General features: G+C 44.3%; 1 protein-coding gene across 28 annotated transcripts in view; it reads left to right on the top strand.

The window, feature by feature from the left end:
* Positions 1-516: 516 nt before the first annotated feature.
* The window catches only part of RIMS1 (regulating synaptic membrane exocytosis 1), a 303,629-nt gene continuing 281,280 nt past the window's right edge, over positions 517-22,865 (top strand). For 15 of the 28 annotated variants that reach the window (XM_063152946.1, XM_063152939.1, XM_063152941.1 and 12 more), the window contains exon 1: positions 519-975. In XM_063152946.1, coding sequence (XP_063009016.1) covers positions 812-975 — 164 coding nt within the window. In that variant the 5' untranslated portion in view covers positions 519-811. Of the gene's footprint in view, positions 976-22,865 lie in introns of all 28 variants that reach the window. The other 13 variants (XM_063152927.1, XM_063152928.1, XM_063152953.1 and 10 more) reach the window with 2 other exon arrangements.

Genomic DNA, 22,865 nt, shown 5'->3' with positions numbered 1-22,865 from the left:
GGCCAGCACGGCTCACGCCCGAGGGAGCGCCGGCAGCACTGGGAGTCCGAGGCTTCCCGGCGCCCCAGCCAGACCCGCAGCAAACCCGCACCCGCATCCCACGGGCGGCCCTGCCTCGGGTGAGCCTGCAGCCCTGGCGGGAACCCGGGCGAGCACCTGCGGTGAGGAAACCTGGAGGAGGACGTGAAGAGGGCGGCGGTGCCGGGGCCAGCGCTGTGGTCGTGTGGCCGCCGGGCCAGCCCGGGGGGCGGCGGGCAGAGAGAGGCGCGGCCGGCCCGGGTGCCCGGCGCGGGCAGGGGCAGAGGCAGCGGCGCCGCGCCTCGGACTCCGCCTCACCGGCACCGAGCTCCCCTCCCTCCCTCGCTCGCTCGCTCTCTCGCTCCCTCCTCCAGCGCCAGGCTCGCAGCGGCGGAGCATCGCGGCGGCGGCGGCAGCACCCGCCCTTCCCGGCCGGCCGGCGGCGCGCACCGCCCCCCCGCTCCCGCACGCAGCCCGCCGGCGGCGATCCGGAGCCCTCCGCGCCACCGCACCCCCGCCCCGCACGCCCACCGCCGGGAGGATGGGCTGCGGGCGGCGGCGCGGCAGCCCCTGAGCTCCCCGAAGCCGCGGAAACAAAGGGAGCGAGCAGCGGCAGCACCGGGCCGGGGTGGATGCAAGCAACCATGAAAGGCTGGGTCTCCGCCTCCTCCGCTGCTGCCAGAGAGCTACCGGCTGCCGCTGCTCGGAGGACTACCCTGTGAAGGGGGCGGAGGAGAGGCTGGCTGGGTTCGCCGTGCAAAGGTAGAAGGTGTAAGGGAGAGGCGGCAAGAAAATGTCTTCTTCGGTGGGGCCCCGCGGCCCTCGCCCGCCCACGGTGCCCCCGCCGATGCAGGAGCTGCCCGACCTGAGCCACCTGACAGAGGAGGAGAGGAACATCATCATGGCAGTGATGGACCGGCAGAAAGAGGAGGAAGAAAAAGAAGAGGCCATGCTCAAGTAAGCAGACGCTAGTCATTCATTCATTCAGGCACTCATTCATGCACCGATCGCCGGCGGGCGGAGCGGGCGCTGCCACAGCGGGAGCCGGCCGGTGCCCGGAGCCGGCCGGCTTCGCCCTGCTCGGCGGGGCCGGCGCCGCGGAGCCCCGGGTCCCGCTCCGCTCCCGGCCCGTAACTTCCTCCTCCCCCACCCCGGGCAGCTCCTCCCGAGGCAGCACCGCCGGGGAGCCCCGGCACGGCGGGACGGAGCGGGACGGCGGCCCTCCCCGCCCCGAGGGAGCCGGCGGCACAGGTCGGGCGGAAACCCCGACGTGGGGGTGAGGGGCGAGGTGGGATTCCTTTGGGGTCTCCAAAACCCCGCCTCTGCCAGGAGGGGCCGCTGGGTGGGGTTTCCCTCCGTGCGGGAGCCTCCGCGGCGGCCGTGCTGCCCCCGCCTGGCTCGGCCCCCGCTGCCGCCCGCCGCGGGGCCGGGGCGGCTGCCCCCGCCCGGCACACCCCCGGCCCCCGCTCCGCCCGCCCGTGCCGCCGGCCCCGGCCCGCCCGCTGCCGGCTCCAGGGCGGGCAGCACCGCACTGTGGGGCGCCAGGGCGTCCGTAATTAGGAAATAGATGGAATTAGTCGCACTGCTCATTCCAGCGGGCGGCCGTGCGTGCGTGGTGGCGGGACGGCGGGGGAGTGGGTTTATCCCGCTGCCGGCGGCACGGGGAGGGGTGCGTGGAACGCGGGGTGTGGGTAGGTGCCATGTTTGGAAACCAGATCCTCACAGCCTCTTTTGAACCTTTTCCCTCACCCCCTCGTCCCTGCCAAGCATCGCATGTGATCACATTTTTTAGCCTCCTCCGTCAGTCAGAGGCTTCAAACGTAATGTTGCTGAATCGCCTACTGCGAGTGATGAGAATAAACAGATTGGAGTCGTGGCCTGTGGAGGAGAATCACGGTTCCTCCTCTTCTGACAGCCCGTCAGGCCTGCCCGCTCCGGGCGGGAGGTGGTGGGAGAGGTGACTGGAGCCTCTGACGCCACGCAGACCCTCCGTGCCATCCTTACCTCACTGCCGCCTGCTTGCGTGCACCTGGGCTCGGAAGGGATGCGCCGAGGGGGTGACGTGATCTGGGTGTTCCTTCGGGCTGCAGGAAATACCCACCTGAGCCATGCGGGTGCCAGCGCGTCCCCACGGCTGGGGACCCAACCCCCGCAGGCTCCCGACATCGGCTGTGCGTGGTGAAGCTGGGACAGCGTTTTTAGTACAGTGTCGTCCCTGTCCCTTCCGTTCTTGACTCTGCATTTGTACAGGGACTACTAGAGATCCGTGCAGTGGTGCGTCCTGAGGCCCAGCTGCCCGTGCTGTACTGGCTGGGAGCTGTCCGGGACGGTGGTGCTTGGATCTCGGCTCAAGACGAAGAGTTCAGTTTGCTGTTGCAGTTCATTGTGCTTGGGGTGTGGCTACCCTTGGAGGTGGGGTGATTGGAATGAGAAATGTTCTGTGGGAATGCATTGTGTTAGTCACTCTGGGGAAACGTGAGTGAAGGATCCCTCCTCAGTTTCTATTCATCAGAAGAAAATTAAATAAAGAAGTAGCTCAAAGGGTCTAAACTATATATATCCTTCTGTTCCTCGTCCTTCAGCACAGCTACTTCTCTACAAATATTTAGCTTTTATTCTGTGAAGAAGATTACTGGTTCTGTAACGATGTTATGGAGGAATACTATAAATCTTACAGTGGCTTTCCATTTCTCAGCCCTATTCTTAACATTGGGTAGAGAATAAATTTTCCTCCTTTTTTCACTTTCCCCCATTTTTTCTTTTTCTTTTTTTTTTCTTTTGCATTGATGTTTCTGAATTCTGGACTGATACTTCCTTTCCTATGAGCTTATGGGAATCTTCAGCAGTTTCACTAAATGAACTTAGGACACTTAAAATTTAATTTTTAGAAGAGGGCAAAAATGGTGCTTTGTGAATTCGACTAGAAATTACTTTATATTATTTTCAAAGGTTTGTAATACCCAAATTTCAAAGTCTATTTCCTTACAAAAGTTCTTTCAAATAATGAAAATAACAATGTATAATCTCCATTGGCCTGAAAAAATGTGATTTTAAATAGATTTCTGTCTTTATTTAAAGAGCCAGAAATTAAGGGAAAATACATTGGAAAACTTATAAACCTGTATACTCGCTTTAGCTATATTGTGTTTGTAAAAATCAAGTCACAGCATATATTTTTTTAATGGGTTATGATTCAACTCTTAGAGAGAGCCACTAGATTTTCTGAGGTGATTTGCTTTTTTGGTATGCTGAGCACTTACTTTTTTTTTGGGGATAAGAGTTTTACACACCTTTCCATGGAGTAACTATTTTTAAGACTGGAATTTTGACAAGAATTTGTTCCATAATTTTATGATGAGTTATTACAAATATACAGCGGTGCTATCAGATGACACAGCTATATTATAAAAGTCAGATATCACCACCACCCCTTCCTATTATCTTTGTTAAAAGATTTTCTGATTATCCAAATGTCTCAACAAAACTGCCACCAGTTTTCATTAAAACCACCTGGTGGAGAAATGTTTCCATCTGTAACACCCACATGCAAATCTGTAATTTTCCCTGAAAGTGAAGCTGAGAATCAGTGCTGCAAACTAGGCTACCTTCAATCCTGGGCTGATCAGAGGCCGGATATGTGCTGTCTCATGAATCATAAGGGCTAAAAAGGGTGCAGCATTTCTCTCCTGTTCTGAGTGTCCTGATAGCTATGAAAGTTTCTAAAACAGTACATGTAATTTTCCTTTCCAGCACTCCCAATAGCAGAAAACAATAGGAAGAAGTATTTGTTAGATGACTATATTCTTAACACAGTGGTGGTAAAATTGTGGATCCAGGGGAATTTGAAGTGCTTGTGTGAGTGGACTATATGGATTTCAGGAGAAGTGGAAGCAGCTAGAGTGATCGGTAAAGAGGCTGTGTCCCTCTCCTTTGGGTGTGTACCTCTCTGTCCTCCTGATCCCTGTTTGTGACTGAGCTGAAAGCCTCCTTGGAAGCCCTGTCTGCCAGTTTATGCTGACATCAGCGCGTACTGCAGCGTGCCAGCCGCGAGCAGGGCGCCCTACAGGGGCTGTGGGCACTGAGCTGCTTTCACTGCCTGCCCTGGAGCATTGCAAACACATCCTTCCCTCTGAGACACCTGCTCGCTCCTTTCCAGGAACTTGCCCTGTCAGTTTGTTGGTCTGCTGAGTTTCCTTCAGCTGTGTGGGGCTAGCAGAGGTTGTCACCCCCTAGGACAAAGATGTACATCTTATACTGGCCACAGTGACTTGCTTTTTCTAGGCACACCTGGTCAGCGGCAGGGACCTTGTCTTCCCCGCACACTTCTGACATCAGATTTCACACTGCTGTGGGTGGTGTTTGTGGAAGAGGAACTCTTTGCTCTCCCATGACTTGTTGAATACCATGGAGTAATGTGTTGAGGAGTTTGGGCTTTTGCGAAAGTTCCTTCTTTGGCATGTTTTACGAACAGGTGTTCCTTGGCTTGAGGAGCACTTTGCCATTAACTGATTGCCTTGAAATTGCCTTCACATTCAAAGGCAAGTTCTGCATTCCTTCTGTAACAGGGACAGTGTCATATTCCTGGGACCATATCCATGCCTTCATTCAATGAACTGTGATCCCAGTCTGTTGCATGGCACTGAAGACTCAAATCCACATAAACACTTTGATGCTTGCCAGGCACCAAGTAGAAACTGAAACCTCTTCAGTGCAGTCTCACAGTCTGGGAGTAGGAATCAGGTCTTCTATCTCATCTTGGAGCTTCAGAGCTTTGTGTTTTGTTCCTCTGTGGCTGGGAGAGCATCACTTTCCTATTTGCCACACCTTTGAAAACTGCATGGAGAGCAGTCCATTGGGTAGATGGGGCTTTACCATGGGATGCTCAACTCTCATCCACTCGTTTCCCTGTTTCACACTGACTTTGCCAGATTTTGTGCATATCTCTGAAGACTATAGTCTTTATTATCTCTTTTAATAGTACTTGGTCTTAGACACCCAAGCTTTTGCTGTTCTTGTATGAATAAATGTTTGCATAGAGCAGTAATAAAATGCCTCCTCTGCAGACTAATTCACATGGGAGGCATTTTTTCCTGTTTTACTTGGTAGATACTCCTGTAGCTGGAAGGGAGGAGTTTCATGTTGAGTGGCTGATGTCTAGCCTGAAGTCCAGATATTGCCCAACAGGTGACTGATGTGACTAAAAAATTATGAAGAAGCATGAAAGGGTAGGTTTTCAATGAGACTGAAGAGTGAAACAAACCATCATTTGCAAAAGTGTGTATGTGTGTAAAATTGAAAGAAAAAAATAGTTTAAAGATTCAGAGTGTACATTTAAACAGCTAGGTAGCCTGAGACAACTATTTTGCTTGTGGGTATAAAGTGCCTTGAACTGAAAAAACCACAGTTATGTACAGCAAACTGCAATCACAGAGAAATCACAGAATTATATATATGTGTGTACTTAAGATGAAGTTTGCTTATATGTAGTTGTGTGCCTTATTGAGTTAGGCAAGTACTAAGTGGAAACTATGGCAGCTGAGAACACAACTAATTGAGTTCCAGTTCTGTTCAGATTTTGGCCAGTAATTAGGAAGTGGTTCCTAGTTACTGTGGCATTCATTTGCTGGAGCAGACTTAAGAGGGGATGAAAGCTCTTACTAAGCTTCTGATGGGACATAAGAAGGCTGTGAGATTGTTGGCTGAGGCAGTAGTAGGAAAATTAACTACGGCACAGGAATTTAGTAGTTTTGTAGTTTTTTAACTCCAATTGAGTAGCTTCAGTAGAGGGGTAGCATGTACTGTAAATCTTCCCATTTTAAAAGTTATCTCAGGATTTTTCATGGCAGTTAATAATTAGGGGAAAATTGATGTTAACACCCTATTTTGACCACCTAGTATGGTATACAAGCATAATTTTAATAAAAATCAGCTCTCTAGAATCAACAGGGATATTGCAGCTGCTCATCTTTCAGGGCTGCCAAATCCTGGTCACTTGCAGTTGATGAGAATATCTGTTTCAGGGTTTGCAAAGTAATTTCTCTGTAATTCCCTTGGGGCACCTGGAAGCTTCCAGCCTTCACTAGTGTGTAACTGAAGATTAACCAATGACCCTAGAAACTGGCTTGTGCTCTCAACCAGTTTCTGGAGATGGTGTCTTTCCTTCTCCCTTTCTAGCTCTTGGACCACACCTAACATGGTCAGAAAACACTGAATACTGCTCAAAGGGGCTGCTATCCTCATTTTGTATAGTACCTATGGGCAACAGGAGGAAGTATGATTCCAAGACCTTCTTAGCCTGGATGCTGTAAGTCCCCGGTAATAATTGCCCTTCCATAAACAGCAGGGAAGGAACAAGTAGGATCATTCCTCCTTTCTGTTGAAACTGGGCCACTTTCCAGAAATAAAAGTGAGAGTGAAGGGGCCATCTTGAGGAAGTCTGGCTTTATCTTATCTTTAGATTGAAAGGTCTAAAGCCTATCTTTAATTCCACTGAGAAACAATGGAGGAATTGAGAGTTCTGAGAACTAGTTGTGCATTTGGCACCAAGGAATTAAAGGATGAAATAGATAAACAATACCAAGACTCTCTCCTCTGATTCAGCCTTGCTCTTATTTATTCTTTCCATGGCTGCATGAATCTCACTTTCTCTGCAGTGGAGCAGGAGGAATGGAGGCTTCTGCTTGACAGCCTTTATTTCTTCCTTTGTACTTTAAGCAGTTTGGAACTGCCATGTTTCAGACCCTATGGTCTTGTAGGGAGCAGAGTGCTGGTTGCTTACTGTGTGCATGGGTATTTTAAGCTCCTGAAATCACCCAGAAAGACTGTTCAAATATTGCCTTGCACCTCTTCCTGGCAGTGCCAACTCTGATCCTGACACTTGAGTGTACAAATCCATGATGAAACGATTTTACTTCTGGAGATTGTCTGGTACAGCCCCTACTGAGTGCAGGGCCACCTGCAGCAGGTAGCCCAGGACCAAGTGCAGGTGGCTTTGGAGTGTCTCCAAGGATGGAGACTCCACAAACTCTCTGGACAGTCTTTTCCAGTGTTCAGCTACCTTCACAGTAATAATTCACATGGAACTTCCCAGGTTTCAGTTTGTGTCCATTGCTTTTCGTCCAGTCACTGGGCAAGTCTGGGAAGAGTTTGGCTCTGTCTGCTTTAGTCCTCCCCACTAGGAATTTACAGGTGTAAAAATCCTTCTGGGTTGTCTTTCCTTAGGCTGGACAGCCCCACTCTCTCAGCCTTTCCTCATGTGATGTGCTCCCATCCCTTGTCTGTATTTCTGGCTCCTTGCTGCACTGGCTCCAGCATGTCTTTCTTATATTGAGGAGCCCAGAAGTAGATTTATCATCCAGACGTGGCAGAAAGCAAAGATCATCACTTTCAATCTGCTGGTGATGCTTTTCCAGGGCAGCCCAGGATGGCATTGGCCTTCTTTGCTGGAAGTGTGTGTTGCTGGCTCACGTTCAGCTTGGTGTTGACCAGGAATTCTCACTTGCTTCTCTGCAGAGCTTCTTTCCAGCTGGTTGGCCCCCTGGGATTTTTCTCCTTGTGCAAGACTTTTGCTGGATGTTTTCAGGCTTACAAGAGAGACCAGTATCTAAACATGTTCTCAAATCATTCAGAGAAAGGATTGCCTTGGTCACTGCTCCTCACCCTTTCCTCTTTACTGCCCAAGGCCTTTGCTCAGAGAGGACAAGAGAGAATTTGAACAGTGCAGAAACTGTTGTGGCCTTTTGGCCAATGGAATCATCAGAAGGAATTTAACAACATTTGAAGCTTCAGGTTTTCATCAGTCTGAGAGGGCAGCTATGGCCATAAATGTGTTTTGATAAAGAAGACAACTTGTGGTGACCTCAGAATTGCAAGGAGTGTTTTCATGACTTTGAGGGTATTTCAGAGAATTCATAGTGATTTTTTCACTTGAGGGTAGACTGATTTTTCTAAGGAGACTGAGGATTCGAAACATATTCAGAATTGAACACAGTCACTAGCATGGCAGTTATGAGGCAGTCATTGACTGATATACTGGGCAGCCATCTCACTGCTGAGGAGGAGCAGGAGACTGTTAGCAGACAATAGCAGATTGATAGGCATTTCTTAAAAGCTACAGAAGAAGGGGAGGTGATAGGGGATGACAGACAGCAATAAACATTCCTACCATCTTTTAGACACAGGCTTCAGATGGGCAAATGTTGAGCTGTTGGAATGTCTGAGGTGCAAACTGTTGTCCAGAGCTCTTTTCTGGCCCCAGCTGAAGTGGTGTTATTGGAATGCACAGGGCGTTATTGCTGCGCATGCGTCTTCCCACATGATTCTCCACTTGATGCAAGATTCTGCCGGAGCTTCATTGCCAGCTTTGTCTGACATTGCAGAAATACTTTCTAACTAAGAAGTCTGTCATTCTTCAAATTCAGGGCATTATCTGTGCCCTGCAGAAGGGTGAAGACAAAGACTGTGTGAAAAAACATGATCTCTGGGCAGGAACTTCTCAAAGTACAGAGTTGTTATAAACCTTATCTTAAAAGGAATTATGTAGAAGAGGCTTCTTCTTAGAGGGGGAGGGTACTATCCTGATGTTTATTTATCTGGAAGATGGCAGAGGGAGAACAGCATTAAGAGAGATTGGAAATTCTCAGTATTGTCAATACCCTTTTATTTCTGAAGACTCACACAAAGAATCTTTTGCATCCTTGGGTAGGAAAGCATCTCACAAAGATGTAGTGTGCTTCCTTCATCAAGCAGTTACTAAGCATTTTAAGACTTGAGATTAATGCCTTAAGAAAAGGCTATTTAAAAATACTGCTGCCCTTGTATTCAAGCTTGTTGAAATGCAGGCATTATTGAAGGTGGAAAATGACAAAACTGAAATTCTGTTTTGGGTTGCCAATAGTTAGAGCCAATTATAATTTCTAGCTCATTTTACCTTCTCCTTCGCTCTACCCACTGGTGGCTGCTGCATTTGTCTACTCCCTTGGGCCTATCAGTTTTAATTAATAGATGTTAGCATGCAATTATGTTTTAGGGGAAAAAGCTTGTGTGCCTATAGTCTGAATTCACTTCCCAGCAATGATAAAACATGTAAAAAAATCTTATGTCGTCAGTTTCAAACACAGAGTGAGTAGTTTCATTCTGCTTTTTGAAAATACTTGCATAAATTTATAATTACTAAAATTATTTACACCTCATCAGATTTACACCTCTGTCTGATTTGCCTCAGTCAAATCCAGGTGGTAGATCTATAAGGACGCAGATACCTCATCAGATATCTATATCTGTCAAGAATTATTGTTGTTTTATCCCTTATTTTATACTTCACAGATATGGTAAAATATTATGCAATGTTTCTAGTGTAGCTTAGTTTGGGAATCTAGACAGTAAAATTTAATCAGACTTACTTTTGATATTCACAACAAGCAGCAGAAAATAATACAACTATGAGTCTGATTTAATGGTTTCTTAGATAAGACAATTGATAGGATAGCGTTGTAGTTCTTTGTACTTAGAACTGAAGTAATCATCTTCAAAATTTGATTGCATGTCAGATACTTATGTCCAGAGACTTTTAAGCAAGAAAGCCATGTTCCAAATATATTTTCTGGCACTGTTACAGAGGCAAGAAGAGCTAGTTCCAATTTTCAGAATAATTGCACACAAAACCGTTCATACAGTTGCCACTTCAGAGGCATGAAGAGACACAGCATGATGAGTAGCTGTTTCCAGACAGTTCTGGATTGAATTAGAACACCTATGTAGGTACAAATTTCAGAGTTTCTTCACATTATGTGTGTCTCATTTTCAAAGTCAGGACTTTGTACACTTTGCCTATGGTAAGCACTGTTCATACTATTGAAGATAAGAGAATGTACCTGTCTGTATATGGAGTTTTTTCAGATATTTGTAATAAAAACATAGTGTTAGAAATCTCCTAATGTTTTCATCTGTCTTTCCTATTTTAAGGCCTCCTGGAGTCACTGAAGATCATTATATGCCCCGAGAGTTGCTTTTTGATCAGGGATGAGCCCAGCAGATAGAGCTACACTTCTTAGTGTTGACTGTGGTGGATTTAGCAAATTAACTGTTTCAAATATTGAGGATCTAAGGTGTAACCAAAAAATAATTTTCTGTGTTTTTTGGGCTTTAGACAAACACTAACTTCTAGTGAATTTCTAGAATGGGTGTTTAAATGCCTTGTTTCAGAATGCAGTTATTTGAAGATCCTTAATTGAGAGTTACTTTTTGAACTTCATTATGTGAAATTTACAAGGACATTGGTCATGAAGGGAGCACAGCCCAACAACATTATTTTAGTGTACGTACTATTATATTGCAGGGAAAAAGGCTACTACTTTTAGCAAGAAGCAGAGCACTCTGTTTGTTCTGAAAATTGCTAATGGAAGTCTTCACACACTTGAACGCCCTAAGTGTGAAGTGTCTTCTCAAGTGTTTCTCTAGGTTACCAATACTGCACACTCTGAATTGATCAAAGTATTTATGTATCCAAAACTCTGTCTACATCTTATTCTAGCAGGTCTAATAAAAGAGCATACATTTTTTTGAACTTTGTTTGGACTGTGAGCCTAGCGAGCACTAAGAATCTTGTAGCCACTGCTCATGAAGATTTTGTCTGCATTTTTGTAAAATATTTATTAATTTTAAAGTCTTTGAATATACTGTGAAGGGTTCAAAATCATATCCATAAACTAAGATGATGTAATCCTTCTGTTGATACATCGTTCTCTGTTCTCTTTCCAGATACTTAGAAAATCTGTGGTCCTACACTATACAAACTATCCTAAGTTTTCACCGTGAGCTGCTTACATCTGTGGTTATTAATCATGTTTAAAGATTAAATATTTACTAATAGGATTTTGCAAGAAATTACAATGAAGCAGTTTATGTAATAAAAGGCCAATCTGGGAACTGAGTGATTGAATATGTTTGCTTGTGTTTTGTGCCATGATTTTTTAGTGTAACTATTTTCTTTTAGTGATTCCATTGGTCTTGGAAAAAGCATCAAGACCTGTGCAAAACCACATGTAATAACTGTCTGAGCTCTCTCATCAGTTTCGTTGCACAATTTCTTTAGCACTTGCAAATTCTAAGAAAGCAGAGTATTTTTTAATTTATATTCATTATTCTCTACATTTTTAATTAGCCTTGTATATGAAGTTATATTCAAAGTAAAGTCATTGCACTTTTGCTTATTTGTAGTCTTAACTTTAGAATCATTTTGACATTTGACATCAGGAGAATAAATTTTGTACTGATTAAATGATACTGCACAGATGTATATGAAAAATGTGAAAGCTTGGGCAGTAAAATAATGTGAAAAAGCTATAAGCATTTTAGTTACTTTTAGTGATGTCTCCTTGGTACTGTTATTTATGGCAGAAAGTTTGGCATTGCATGGCAAACTTCAGCTGTACAGTTTAGTGTTCTGCTGGTCATGTGTTTTTAGCTATAGACATGGAACAGGAAGGCAGCTGTTTGATGGAACACATGGAGCATGAGCTGAGGCAGTTTGGAAGAAAGGACAGAATTTATGAGGGCTCTAGATCTTCCTAGGTTAACTCTATTGATTTTGGCCCAGGATGCTACCTGCAAAGTGTCAGGGTAATGGGTTTGCATTTTATGGATGAGAATTAAAAGAGGTTTTATATGTGTATATGTGCTTGTGCCTAAGAATATGGAACTAGGCTGTACAGAAATATGTACAAGTTGCTTTATGGACTTTAATTGCAACATTATGTTGCTTATTGTTGCTGTAAACATGCAGAGTACGTTGGTGAAAGTTGTTAAAGAGCTGAAAATTGGACAATTTTGCTTGCAGTCATATCTTAAGGACAAGTGACACTGTTGCTGCCATGGACCAGCAAAACATACTTCTGTGGCCCTGTGTCTCTGCTGAGTTTGATTAACTGTGGTGATTCTCTGACTAGAACAAGTCTCACTGGAAGCACATCTGTTAACTGAAGTAAGACCAGAGTTCTTCAGTCTGTTGAAATAGGATACCCCTGTGTAAATCTTGTGTTTTGCCGACAGAAGCACATTTTACTCAAATGCTTCCAGTAATTGTTCAGTTACACTCCAAGCCTTACATAGAAAGTAAACCTAAGAAAAATGAAACCAAGGCATGGCTACCTGCTTTTCTGAAAAAAAAATAAAAACAAGACCAAAGAAACAAAAACCCCAAACAAACAAAAAACCACCCCACTTTATTTATCACTGTTTGGAAGTATCTGTATTTTTAAATTATTTCGTGTTCTACATACCCCTAACTTCCTGCAGTCTGATAGTGTATATTGTTTTCCTTTTGTTTCTCCAAGAAGCTGTTTTTCAATATTCTCACAGAAAGGAACTGTATTTACTCAAAGGTGGAAATTGCAGAATTATATAAATTGATTCTGCTAGTGTATATGTAAAAAGTGTGTAAATTCCTTATGAGATTAAATGCACAGTACATTTTTCTTGTGTTTCAGAGCAAAATTAGATATTGATTTTTTGATGAGAAATCTATTCTAAGAATATAGAAACTCACTAATATATTATGATTCTTGTATTTTGTGTTTTTAAATGATATTATATTGATTGTTGTTTTTAAATTTAAAAGCTCTCACTTTTTCAAGCCAAATATTTTCATAATTTATCTTGCAAAGGGTTTTTATATCTTTCTTCATTAGCTTAAAACATCACCCCTTAAAAAGGTATTTTTTAAACAATTATCCACTCACTATAACAAACCTATCAAGTTCTTTGGAGTTGACTGATCAGTTCAGGGATTCAGCAGGAATTTACAGGTTTGTTCACTTGTAACCTCCCTTTTTCTGGTGGGCCTGTTTCAAGTTCTAAGCTGGTCCCTGTCTGACCAGGTTTAAGCAGTTCATGTAGAAAAGGAGCTGGGGAGTTCTGGTTACATGGATGGTGAGACAATGCTCTTTCATTCAGCCAAGGTGATCTGATTCTTTCTTTCTTGGATTTTGCTCTGTATGGGATCAAAGAGAAAAACCTGAGATTTTGGTGATGTAAAGTAAAATTAATGACATGAAAAATATGAGGGAAGAGCCTTGAGGAGAACAGCAGCAACAGGAATGCTCCTTTTTATAAAGGGGATTTGCCCTCTTAGTTTTTTACCGGGCTTGTAGTTTGGGAGTGCTTTCAGCTCTATATTTGAAAAATTTATGTTTGTGTGGTTTTTTTCTGCCTGCATATAAGTGTTTGCCATATTTCTCTGAAATCAAGACCTGGACAGAGTGATTCATGGTTTTTGTCTCATTCTGTTTAGATTACTGCAATGCATTGTACTGGGATTAGCCTTGAAACTTCCCATTGATCTCATATTGTACCTTTTTACTTTTCTCTTTGCTTCCTATTACTTTTCATCTTAATACAAAGCTTTCCTTCCTGTGTACTTGATAGACTAAGATCACAGAAGACAGCCTTATTTAAAGTAGAAAAGGCAGGTAACTTTCACATACAGCTCTAGTGAAGAAGACCTAAATTTGAAAGCTTTCTATGAAAGCCAAAGTTTGATGAACTTTCTGTGAGGGCAGCTCACTAGTTATGTGGAAGTTGCAGGGGTGGAAAGGAAGTAGTCCTCCTGGCAATTTACTTAATGGTGTGAAATACCAGGTGTTAAAATTCGAAGACAGGCACTTGCATGTCTGGAATTCATAAATAAACCAAGAAAATCAATAAGTGACTTTGGCAACTGCCACCCTTTTGACTCCTTTGTCAGAGGCCAAGAACTGAATGAACAAGAAAATTAAAAGTGTTTTCCCTGAAGGAAAAGGAAAAGTACATTTTCCTCCAGGCTAAAGTTGAGGCAACAGAGAGTACAGGAAAGCTTTTATTGCTGTGTGTTCGGCGGGGTTCATTGTGGCTGGATGCTGGGTGGCTACCAAAGCTGCTCTGTTTCTCCCTTCCTCAACTGGGCAGGGGAGAGAAAATACAATGAAAGGCTCATGGGCCCAGATCAGGGCAAGGGGAGATCACTGAGCAGTTACTGTCATGTGCAAAACAGACTCAGCTTGGGGAAATAAATTTAACTTACTGCCAGTCAGAATCAGAGTAGGATAATGATAAATAAAACCAAATCTTAAAACACCTTCCTCCACTCTTCCCTTCTTACTGGGCTCAACTTCACTCTTGATTTTCTCTATCTTCTCCCTCAGAGCAGCAGTCAGGTTATCACATATTGTCTCTGCCATTCCTTCTTTTTCAGGGGAAAACTCCTCACAGTCTTCCCCTGCTGTAGTGTGGAACAGATCATCTTGAGTGCCATCATGCAGTGCATGTAGGACAACCAGGGGATCAGGCCCCGCCAGCCTGGGATTAGGAAAGGCAGGTCCTGCATGACCAACCTGCTCTCCTTAATGACCAGGTGACCTGCCTAGTGGATGAAGGAAAGACTGTGGATGTAGTCTACATGGACTTCAGTAAAGCCATTGACACTGACTTCCTCTGGAGAAAATGGCAGAGGACAGTAGCTAATGTCTGTCTAAGCCAGTGGCTGGGTTATCTGGATTATCTGGGTTAAAACTGGCAGGATGGCCGGGCTCAGAGAGTTGTGGTGAATGGAGTCACATCCAGCTGATGGCTGGTCACTAGCGGTGTTCTCCAGGACTCGGTATTGGGGCCAGTCCTGTTTAATGTCTTTATCTAGATGAGGAGATGGAGTGCACCCTCAGTAAGTTTCAGCCAATGCCAAGGTGGGTGGGTGTGCTGATCTGCTGGAGGGCAGGAAGGATCTGGACTGGCTGGATCTATGGGCCAGAGCCTACTGTAGGAGGCTCAACATGAGGCCAGGAGCTGGGTCCTGCTCTTGGGTCACAACAACCCCAGGCTGTGCTACAGGCTGGGGCAGAGTGGCTGGAAAGCAACCCAGGGAAAAGGACCTGGAGCTGCTGGGTGACAGTGGCTGAGCATGAGCCAGCTGTGCCCAGGTGGCCAAGAAGGCCAGTGGCATCCTGACCTGTATCAGCCGCAGTGTGGCCAGCAGGGCCAGGGCAGGGATTGTGCCCCTGTGCTTGGCACTGGTGAGGCCACACTTTGAGTCCTTTGTCCAGTTCTGGGCCACTCACTACAAGAGGCACATTGAGGGGCTGGAGCAAGTCCAGAGAAGGGCAACAGAGCTGGTGAAGGATCTGGAGCACAAGTCCTATGAGGAGCAGCTGAAGGGCCTGGAGTGTTCAGCCTGGAGGAAAGGAGGCTCAAGGGTGATCTTATCCCTCTTTAAAACTGCCTGAAAGGAGTTTGCCCAGGTCGGGCTCTTCTCCTGGGCATCAGTGACAGGAGGAGATGGTGTCAAGCTGTACCACAGGAGGTTCAGGCTGGACATCAGGAAGATTTTATTCATGGAAAGGGTGGTTAAGCATTGGAGTGAGCTGCCCAGGGAAGTGGTTGAGTTGTTGTCCCTGAAAGTGTAGAAGAAAGGACTGCGTGTGGCACTTAGTGGTAGGGTTTAATTGACAGAGTGATATTTGGTGTAAGGTTGGACTCAGTGATCTTGGAGGTCTTTTCCAGCCTTAATGTGTTTATGATTCCATGATTATCCCAGCAGCACTAACACTGACATTGATGGGCTTGGCCTTGGTGAGTGATGGGTCCATCTTGGAAGGCAGCTGGCATTGGCTCTGTTGGACATGGGGAAGACTTCAAGTAACTGCTCACAGGAGTCACTCTGTACATCCTCAGCTACCAAAACCTTGCCACACAAACCCAATGCAGCTCCATATATTTTCAGAATCTAGCAGTCTGCAAGTTTTTTATACTATGAAGTTAAGTCTTTCTTGTTTGGTAGCAAAATATCCTTAGGAGAGCTGTATGTCATGGCTGTCAGCATCCTATTTTTATTGGTTCCCAAAATATGTTTTGTTTTATATTGTAAGCCTGAAAAGTACTGCTAGAGTTTGTTCTCTAGAAGACAGTTCAAATCATGCCCTATAGTATTATGGTTCTTCCCAGCTGAATTCATAGCAGTTTATAAAGTTATAATATATGATTCTTTATCTCATACTGTATTTTTCATTTAGGCTTTCAACTTTACTTACCTTCCAGATGTTTAAATCACGGTGGTTACATGGATATTTATTACATCTATTTCTGACTTATTACATACAGTGTATCTAGGACATCAGAGTTCAATCTGTAATATTTTAGGAACGTGTGCAGTTTTTTTTTTCCTCATTCCAGGCATTATAATCATATTCTTAATAAAATAAAATCTTAGCCAAATCAAGCTGAGTTAAGGAGCCATTCTTAAGACAATAAATTGCATTTCTGTTTAAGATGAACTTCCTGGAAAATTGTAAGGTAAATGCAGCGTTGTTCAGTGCAAATGCCATGCTCAGTTCATAAAAAGTTGCTGAGAGGATAAACTGCAGTCATGTTCAGAGATACAAAGCACTGTGCAGTCATGGCAGAGGGTATGTCTGCGCTGTCCCTGGGGGTGCGGTGACAGCACTGAAACTGTGCTGTTGTTTCCCAGGAGAGGATTTGGTCGTCCAAACACAGCTGGTATTTGAGATGTCCTATGGTACCACTCCTTGACTTTAGGACTGAGGACTGGGTGGCAAGCTGGTTGCTATTGTAAACCAGGTTTGTAGCTGTGGGCAGCAGGGAGTGGAGGCAGCCTGGAAGCCGGTGTTGGATTCTGGATCTGACCAACAGATCCAGATACCCTTGAACCCATCCTGGGTATTTCCTCAAGTGGAAGTGGTTCCCAGACCCTTCGTGTTTCATTGCTGGACACAAACAGCAGTGGCAAAGGTTTCAGCACTCAGTCAATGATTCTGACTGGGTTTTCAGACCTGTGCAGCAGTGTGCCACTTTCTTCAGATCCCTCCTGCATAATTTTTGAGATCACTATCTTTCCTTTGGGAATCTTTCATTTCTTAAATAGTATTATGGCTGTTGAGGCTAGAGCACATTTCCTTCCATGAGAAGCAGTACCTTTTGAAGGTAAATTATCATAAACTGCCATCAGTGAAACTGAGATTCTTTGATAACATCTTTATTTTATTTTATTGCATTAAATGTAAGCTTCATGTTAGCTAAAGTGTTTTAAATGCCCTCAGAAGGTAACCACCAGATTAATGAGAAAAGTCTGCAAAATAGTCAGCATTTTGCCTTGTGCTGGCAAGGCTATTCACTAGAAAAGCTGTGGTTGCTTAGTTGCTATGGGAGAAAAGAAATGAAGAGAGAGGATGAGAGTGCAGTCATGGCATTGTGAGGGACAGCAGGAAAGGGGAAAGGACACAAGTAAGGGGGAAACTATAAGAAATACCCATCCCTAAAGGCCCAAGGAGTTGGACTCAGAGCCATTACAGGCAGTGCTGTGGGGATCAGAAGAGGAAGAATATATGACAGGAGCAAGATGTTAGGAGAAGGCTGGAATTAGCTGGGATGGGAGTCTGGAAGCAGGCTGTGAGTGCTGCAGCTGACTATATGTCTAGTACTGAACAAGCATAAAATAGCACTTCTTCACACTGAGAACTGGGTAATGAAAAGTGATGGATCCTCTGGTAGCAGACCTGGGACTTGCTTATTTATGTGTCTGTTTCCCTTTGGGCTTGAACTGGAGATGGTTAAGCGCACAAATCAGAAGGAGGTGAACATTTATTTTCAGTGTGATAATAAATAAATTAGAAGGCAAGTAGAAAACACGAAGGTTTAGAAATCCTCAGAGTGTAAGCCAGCCTCAAGACTGTGAAGAGAAGGGTCTGAGTCATTAGGTTCAGACACTTGAGGCTTGGCAGAGCTGTTTTCCCAGATCTCAGCAGGCTCAGGTGGTACAGCAAGAGCATCCGGAAACACAGGGTAGTTTGACTGAAGAAGGAAGTGCACAACTCAGTTCATTTGAATTCAACATTCCCAGAAAATAATAATTTCATAGTATTACCTGATAGCTCTTAGGCTGTCCAATACCTTCTCACTAAAAGATAGATCCATGTAAGAGATCTTGTCTGATTTAAAAAAAAAAAGGTTGGATAGGTCTCCTTGTTTGTAGCAGAGGACTTGGAAACAAAAGCTCAACCACATCTTAGAGTTCCTAACCTGATGGTAGTAATCCACATTATTATTTTTCAAAGCAATTTGATATGTTAATTCAGTCTCAGAATTTTGGATCTTTTTTGAAGCTCCAGAATTGGCTTTGAGTACTTGGAATTTGCTTTAATCTTTTTACTAATAAGAAGAATTCCCCCTCTGTTTAGGAAAGGCCCCTGTTTCCACAGGAGCTGTATGATGGAGTTCATAGAAATGCCCTGAACCAGGAGATTACCTTCCTAACAGAGTAAGCAGAGAGGAGTGAGATGAGATTTAAAGAAAATAGATCTGTTTTGTTAGTCTCAGGGTTTACAGGCAGGGTGCCATGTCCCCTGCGTCTGTCCAGCCTTGTCATCTCCAGCCTGACATATTGGAGGTTATGTGCATGTACATATTAATCTGTGCAGGCTCAGTGCCTGAGGGGACGGTGTGTGTTTATGTGTTTTTGTCTTTAATTAAAGGTGGCATCTCTCCTTATTTGGGTAGGTGAAGAATGGAGCTAAAAAGAACTGATTAAATGGAAAGAAAAAGGAGTAAAGGATGTTGACGTTTGAGGCAAGTACATCTAAAGCCTCAGCAGGTGAGGAGAAGGGTGAATAATGGGGGCTAAAGAGTTCACTGTACAGTAGAAACCTTAATCAGAATGTGTAAAGGTCCCTGCTTTGCTAAATCAGCAGCTGCTCTTGGCTGGGAAAACCCCTTGGCACTTTTCTGTGGTTCTTCCCCAGTACCACACTCTGGGGTGTGTGGGGATAACTCTGATCCCCAGGCAGTGTGTGGAGGTCTTGCTGGTGTCTGTGTGGCTGTGCATATGCCTATCATATATGGGAGTTAGCATTAGAAAACTTGGCTCCAGCTTTTAATATATACCACACAGCTGCATAAGGCTGCATAGTGCCATTTGGGATGAGGAAGCATGCTTTAAGGCAGTCTTCTTTTACTCCTGCTTTGGTATCATGGGCCTGGTTGGCCACTTCTAGCACTGATTCCACCCCCTGCAACATCTGGCTGTTCCTCTCTGGATTCTCCCCTGTGGTACAATGGAAAAGGAGTGGAGAGAGCATGTAAGTCCTATAGAGGTAACATAGAAGTCTCTGCCTTGATCCTGCACTGTGTGATCCATCCTCTGAAACAGATGGAAAGGGGGGAGGAGCATTTCCAGCTCGTTATTGCCTTTTCCCCTCCAGTGTAGAAACTCCCATTTGGCTACACTGTGAATCTTATTTTCACAATTAAAGATTGCCACACAATACTGTGATTAACGCATAACTAAGCCTTGACTCTCCTGGGCTGGTCTAGCTCTTTCTTTTTTAGATGTTAGAGAAAGTAATGAGTTTTCTAAAGTGATGAAAAAGAGATAAGCAGTAGTGTTATCTTGTATCTTGGCAGCCAGAAGATGGATATGAAGAAGCAAGGAAGTTTATCAGTGCTATATTTGGGAGGGGTGACAGTAGGACACAGTCTTGGACTAAACTTCAGTTTTGTTTGTTTTGAATGACCTTAAGGATTATAGGATGTGGACTTCAATATGAAACAGGTGTCTGCCTCAGTGTGCTTTATAAGGCATGCACAATGAAATCTCAAACTGAAATAGATGCAATCATGTCTTCACAGCTAAACAAGCAAATGCTACTGTTCACAGAGTGCTGCTGAGCACAAGTGTGCACTTGTAGAAGCAGCAGCTCACCCACAGAAAAACCCCCCTGCTCCTGAATGTGGGATATTCATTAGATGAAAGGAAAGGAAAGGAAAGGAAAGGAAAGGAAAGGAAAGGAAAGGAAAGGAAAGGAAAGGAAAGGAAAGGAAAGGAAAGGAAAGGAAAGGAAAGGAAAGGAAAGGAAAGGAAAGGAAAGGAAAGGAAAGGAAAGGAAAGGAAAAAAAATAAGAAGATGAGGGAGAGGCAGGGAGACACAAGTAAAGTTGAAAAAGAAGGTTGAGGAACCTGGGATACCTTGGGGTTGTACTAAGAAAAGGAGGAAAGAGATGGGGATTTCAAATCTGCAATATGTTGTAGCTTGGGACTGACAGTTTTGTATTTCTTTCCCAAATTACAGAATAAACACTTTTGTAGAAAAAAACCTTGACATCAGCTACTACCTGGTTCATCAGTGATATCTTGCTCCTGTACCAACATGTCTCTATTAATTTTGAATTTGTAATTTCAAGAAGTCAGAATATGGTAGTGATGCTAAGATCACTCACATATCTTGGAATCAGAGAATCATAGAAACATAAAATAGGTTGGAATGCTCTTTAAAGACCATCAAGTTCCAAGTCCTCTGCCATGGGCAGGAACACCTTCCACAGGACCAGGCTGCTCAAAGGCCCCATTCAACCTGGCTGTGAATACTTCCAGGGATGCGTCATTTAAAACTTCTCTGGGCAACCTGTTCTAGTCCCTCACTACCCTCAAAGCAAAGAACTTCTTACTATTATCTCATCTAAACCTGCCCTCTTTCAGTTTAAAGCCATTCCCCCTTGTCCTGTCAGTAAATGCTCTTATAAGTCCATCTCCAGCTTTCTTGTAGGCTCCCTTTAGGTAGTGAGTGGAAGGCTGCAGTTAGATCACCCTGCACTTTTCCAGGCTGAACAGTCCTAATCCTTCCAGCCTTTCTACATAGGAGAGGTGCTCCATCCCTCCAATTTACTTGGTGGCTCTCCTTCAGACCTGCTCCAACAGGTCCTTCCTGTGCTGGGGACCCCAGAGCTGGAGGCAGCAGTGCAGGTGGGGTCTCAGCAGAGCAGAGGAGAGGGGCAGGATCCCCTCCCTGGCCCTGCTGGCCTCGCTGCTTTGGATGCAGCCCAGGACACAACTGGCTTTCTGGGTCAGGTCTAGCCTCTCCTCCAGCAGCACTCTCAAGTCCTTCTCAGCAGATCTGCCCTAGGTCTGTTCCTTCCCCAGACTGGATTGGTACCAGGGATTGCCCTGGCCCAGGTGCAGCACCTTGCACTTGGTCTTGTTGAACCCCATGAGATTCCTGCAGGACCAATTCTCGAGCTTGTCCAGGTCCCTCTGGATGCCATCCTGTCCTTCAGGTGTGTCAGCCACACCATTCAGCTTGGTGTCATCTGCAGATGTGCTGAGGGTGCACTTGATCCCTTTGTTTCTGTCATTAATGAAGACATTAGGTAACACTGGTCCCAGTACAGACCTGATGGACAGGACTTGTCACTGATGTCCATCAGGATGGTCATCCATCGTGAGAGCCGGGTAATTAATAATACTAATCTTTCAAAACCAATTTTTTCTATAATTTAATTTATGTGAGACACCTGAAAGTTAGTAACCCTTGATATTGAGTTGTCTATCACAACTGATAGGCAACAATTGGATTGCATGCTGGGATCCAGCACTTCTGGAGGGGTCACTTTCAGACAATTTAATGGTTTGTTTCCCATGTCTTCAGTGCTTTTGGCTGAACTTAGATGGTAGGGTTTAGCCAGAAGTGCTAACAGTAATGGGTTTTTGCTAATTCAGCTGCTTGTTTGCCAGAAATTATAATCAGAGTGTCTGATTTTTTTGCAGAGGTGCACTGTGCTGCTGTGATGCTGGGTATAACTGTAGCTGTAAGACTTCTAGTAATCCTATAACAAGTGGTAGGAGCAATTATCAGTCATTGTCATCCAGAAAATTTGTCATTATTCTGGTAGTGCTACTCTGAGATTCCTACTTCTTGATTTCACTTTAAGAAAGAATCAGTCTGGATGTTAAGTTATTGGACAGAGACTTGAGATACAATTAACTTTTGTGTGCTGCCACTCTGGGGAAGTTGGAGTCTGCCTGTACCTCAGGTCTGCTTTTGTTACATTGAGATAATGTTTTTCTCTTCCTTTCAGTTGTCCATCTTCTTTCTTCAGATTGTTTCTTGTCTCAATGTCACTCCTTTTCTGTGTGTTTGGATAATCTCTAGTTGGTGGTCCCAAGAATCCGTGGTCTTAGTGGAGGTTTCAGAGCTCTCTGCTGCAAGACAAAGCAATAACAATAAAAAGTCCAGATAACCAGCTGTGTTGGTGTCTGCAGTTGGATCTGACTTCACCCTCTGTACCAGAATACAGACTGTCTGGGATTCTATCTGGCCTGCGACCTCCTGGATAGTGAAGCCTTATGCTTTGCTCAGGGTGATAATTTCTTAAGAATCAGATATGAATACAAATAATTGTGGCAAATAAAGATATAAATGTCTTGTATATGATACATAGTACCAGGGATTGCTATTTTGCAATGGTAGTTTAACATCAAGTTCAACACTTTGAGCTCATGGGAAAGGTTCAAGTTTGCTGCTTTTAAACTCAGAGGTTTGATGTTACCTAATTCAGTTAGGTAACATATCTTCCACTTAGACACAATTTTGTCATTTACCAAAATGTGTTGCTGAGAACATCCTTGAATCTCTCCACTTGCATTTTCTGTCCAAAGTCAGCCATGCAGCTCAGTGACGTACCCAAAGAGGCAGAGATCCCATGGTGTGGATTTAATACGTGGGTTCCCTGCTTTTCCAACTTTAACAAGAAAGATTTAAAAAATACTGTTGACATCTTGTTAATTTTCTCTATTGTTTTAGTTCACTGAAAGCTTGAAACCAAGGCCACACTTCTTCATGAGACATTTAATATGAAGATTTTTTGTCTGCTTAAAAAGGAAAACTAAAATAGTTCCTTAAAGGGCTCTTCTAGTTTTTTAACATTTTAACATTCTTTTTCTGTGGGCCTTGCTTCTTAATGTAAAGCTGTATTAAAATGGAGAATTCAAATTGTATTAGAATGGTTTCTCTACTTTCTAGGCCTTATTTGGCCCT

This window comes from Melospiza melodia, chromosome 3 (genome assembly GCF_035770615.1).
Source record: "Melospiza melodia melodia isolate bMelMel2 chromosome 3, bMelMel2.pri, whole genome shotgun sequence".
Taxonomy (NCBI): Eukaryota; Metazoa; Chordata; class Aves; order Passeriformes; family Passerellidae; genus Melospiza; species Melospiza melodia.
The sequence above is the reverse complement of the archived record's forward strand: the minus strand, read 5'-3'. Positions and strand labels throughout refer to the sequence as shown.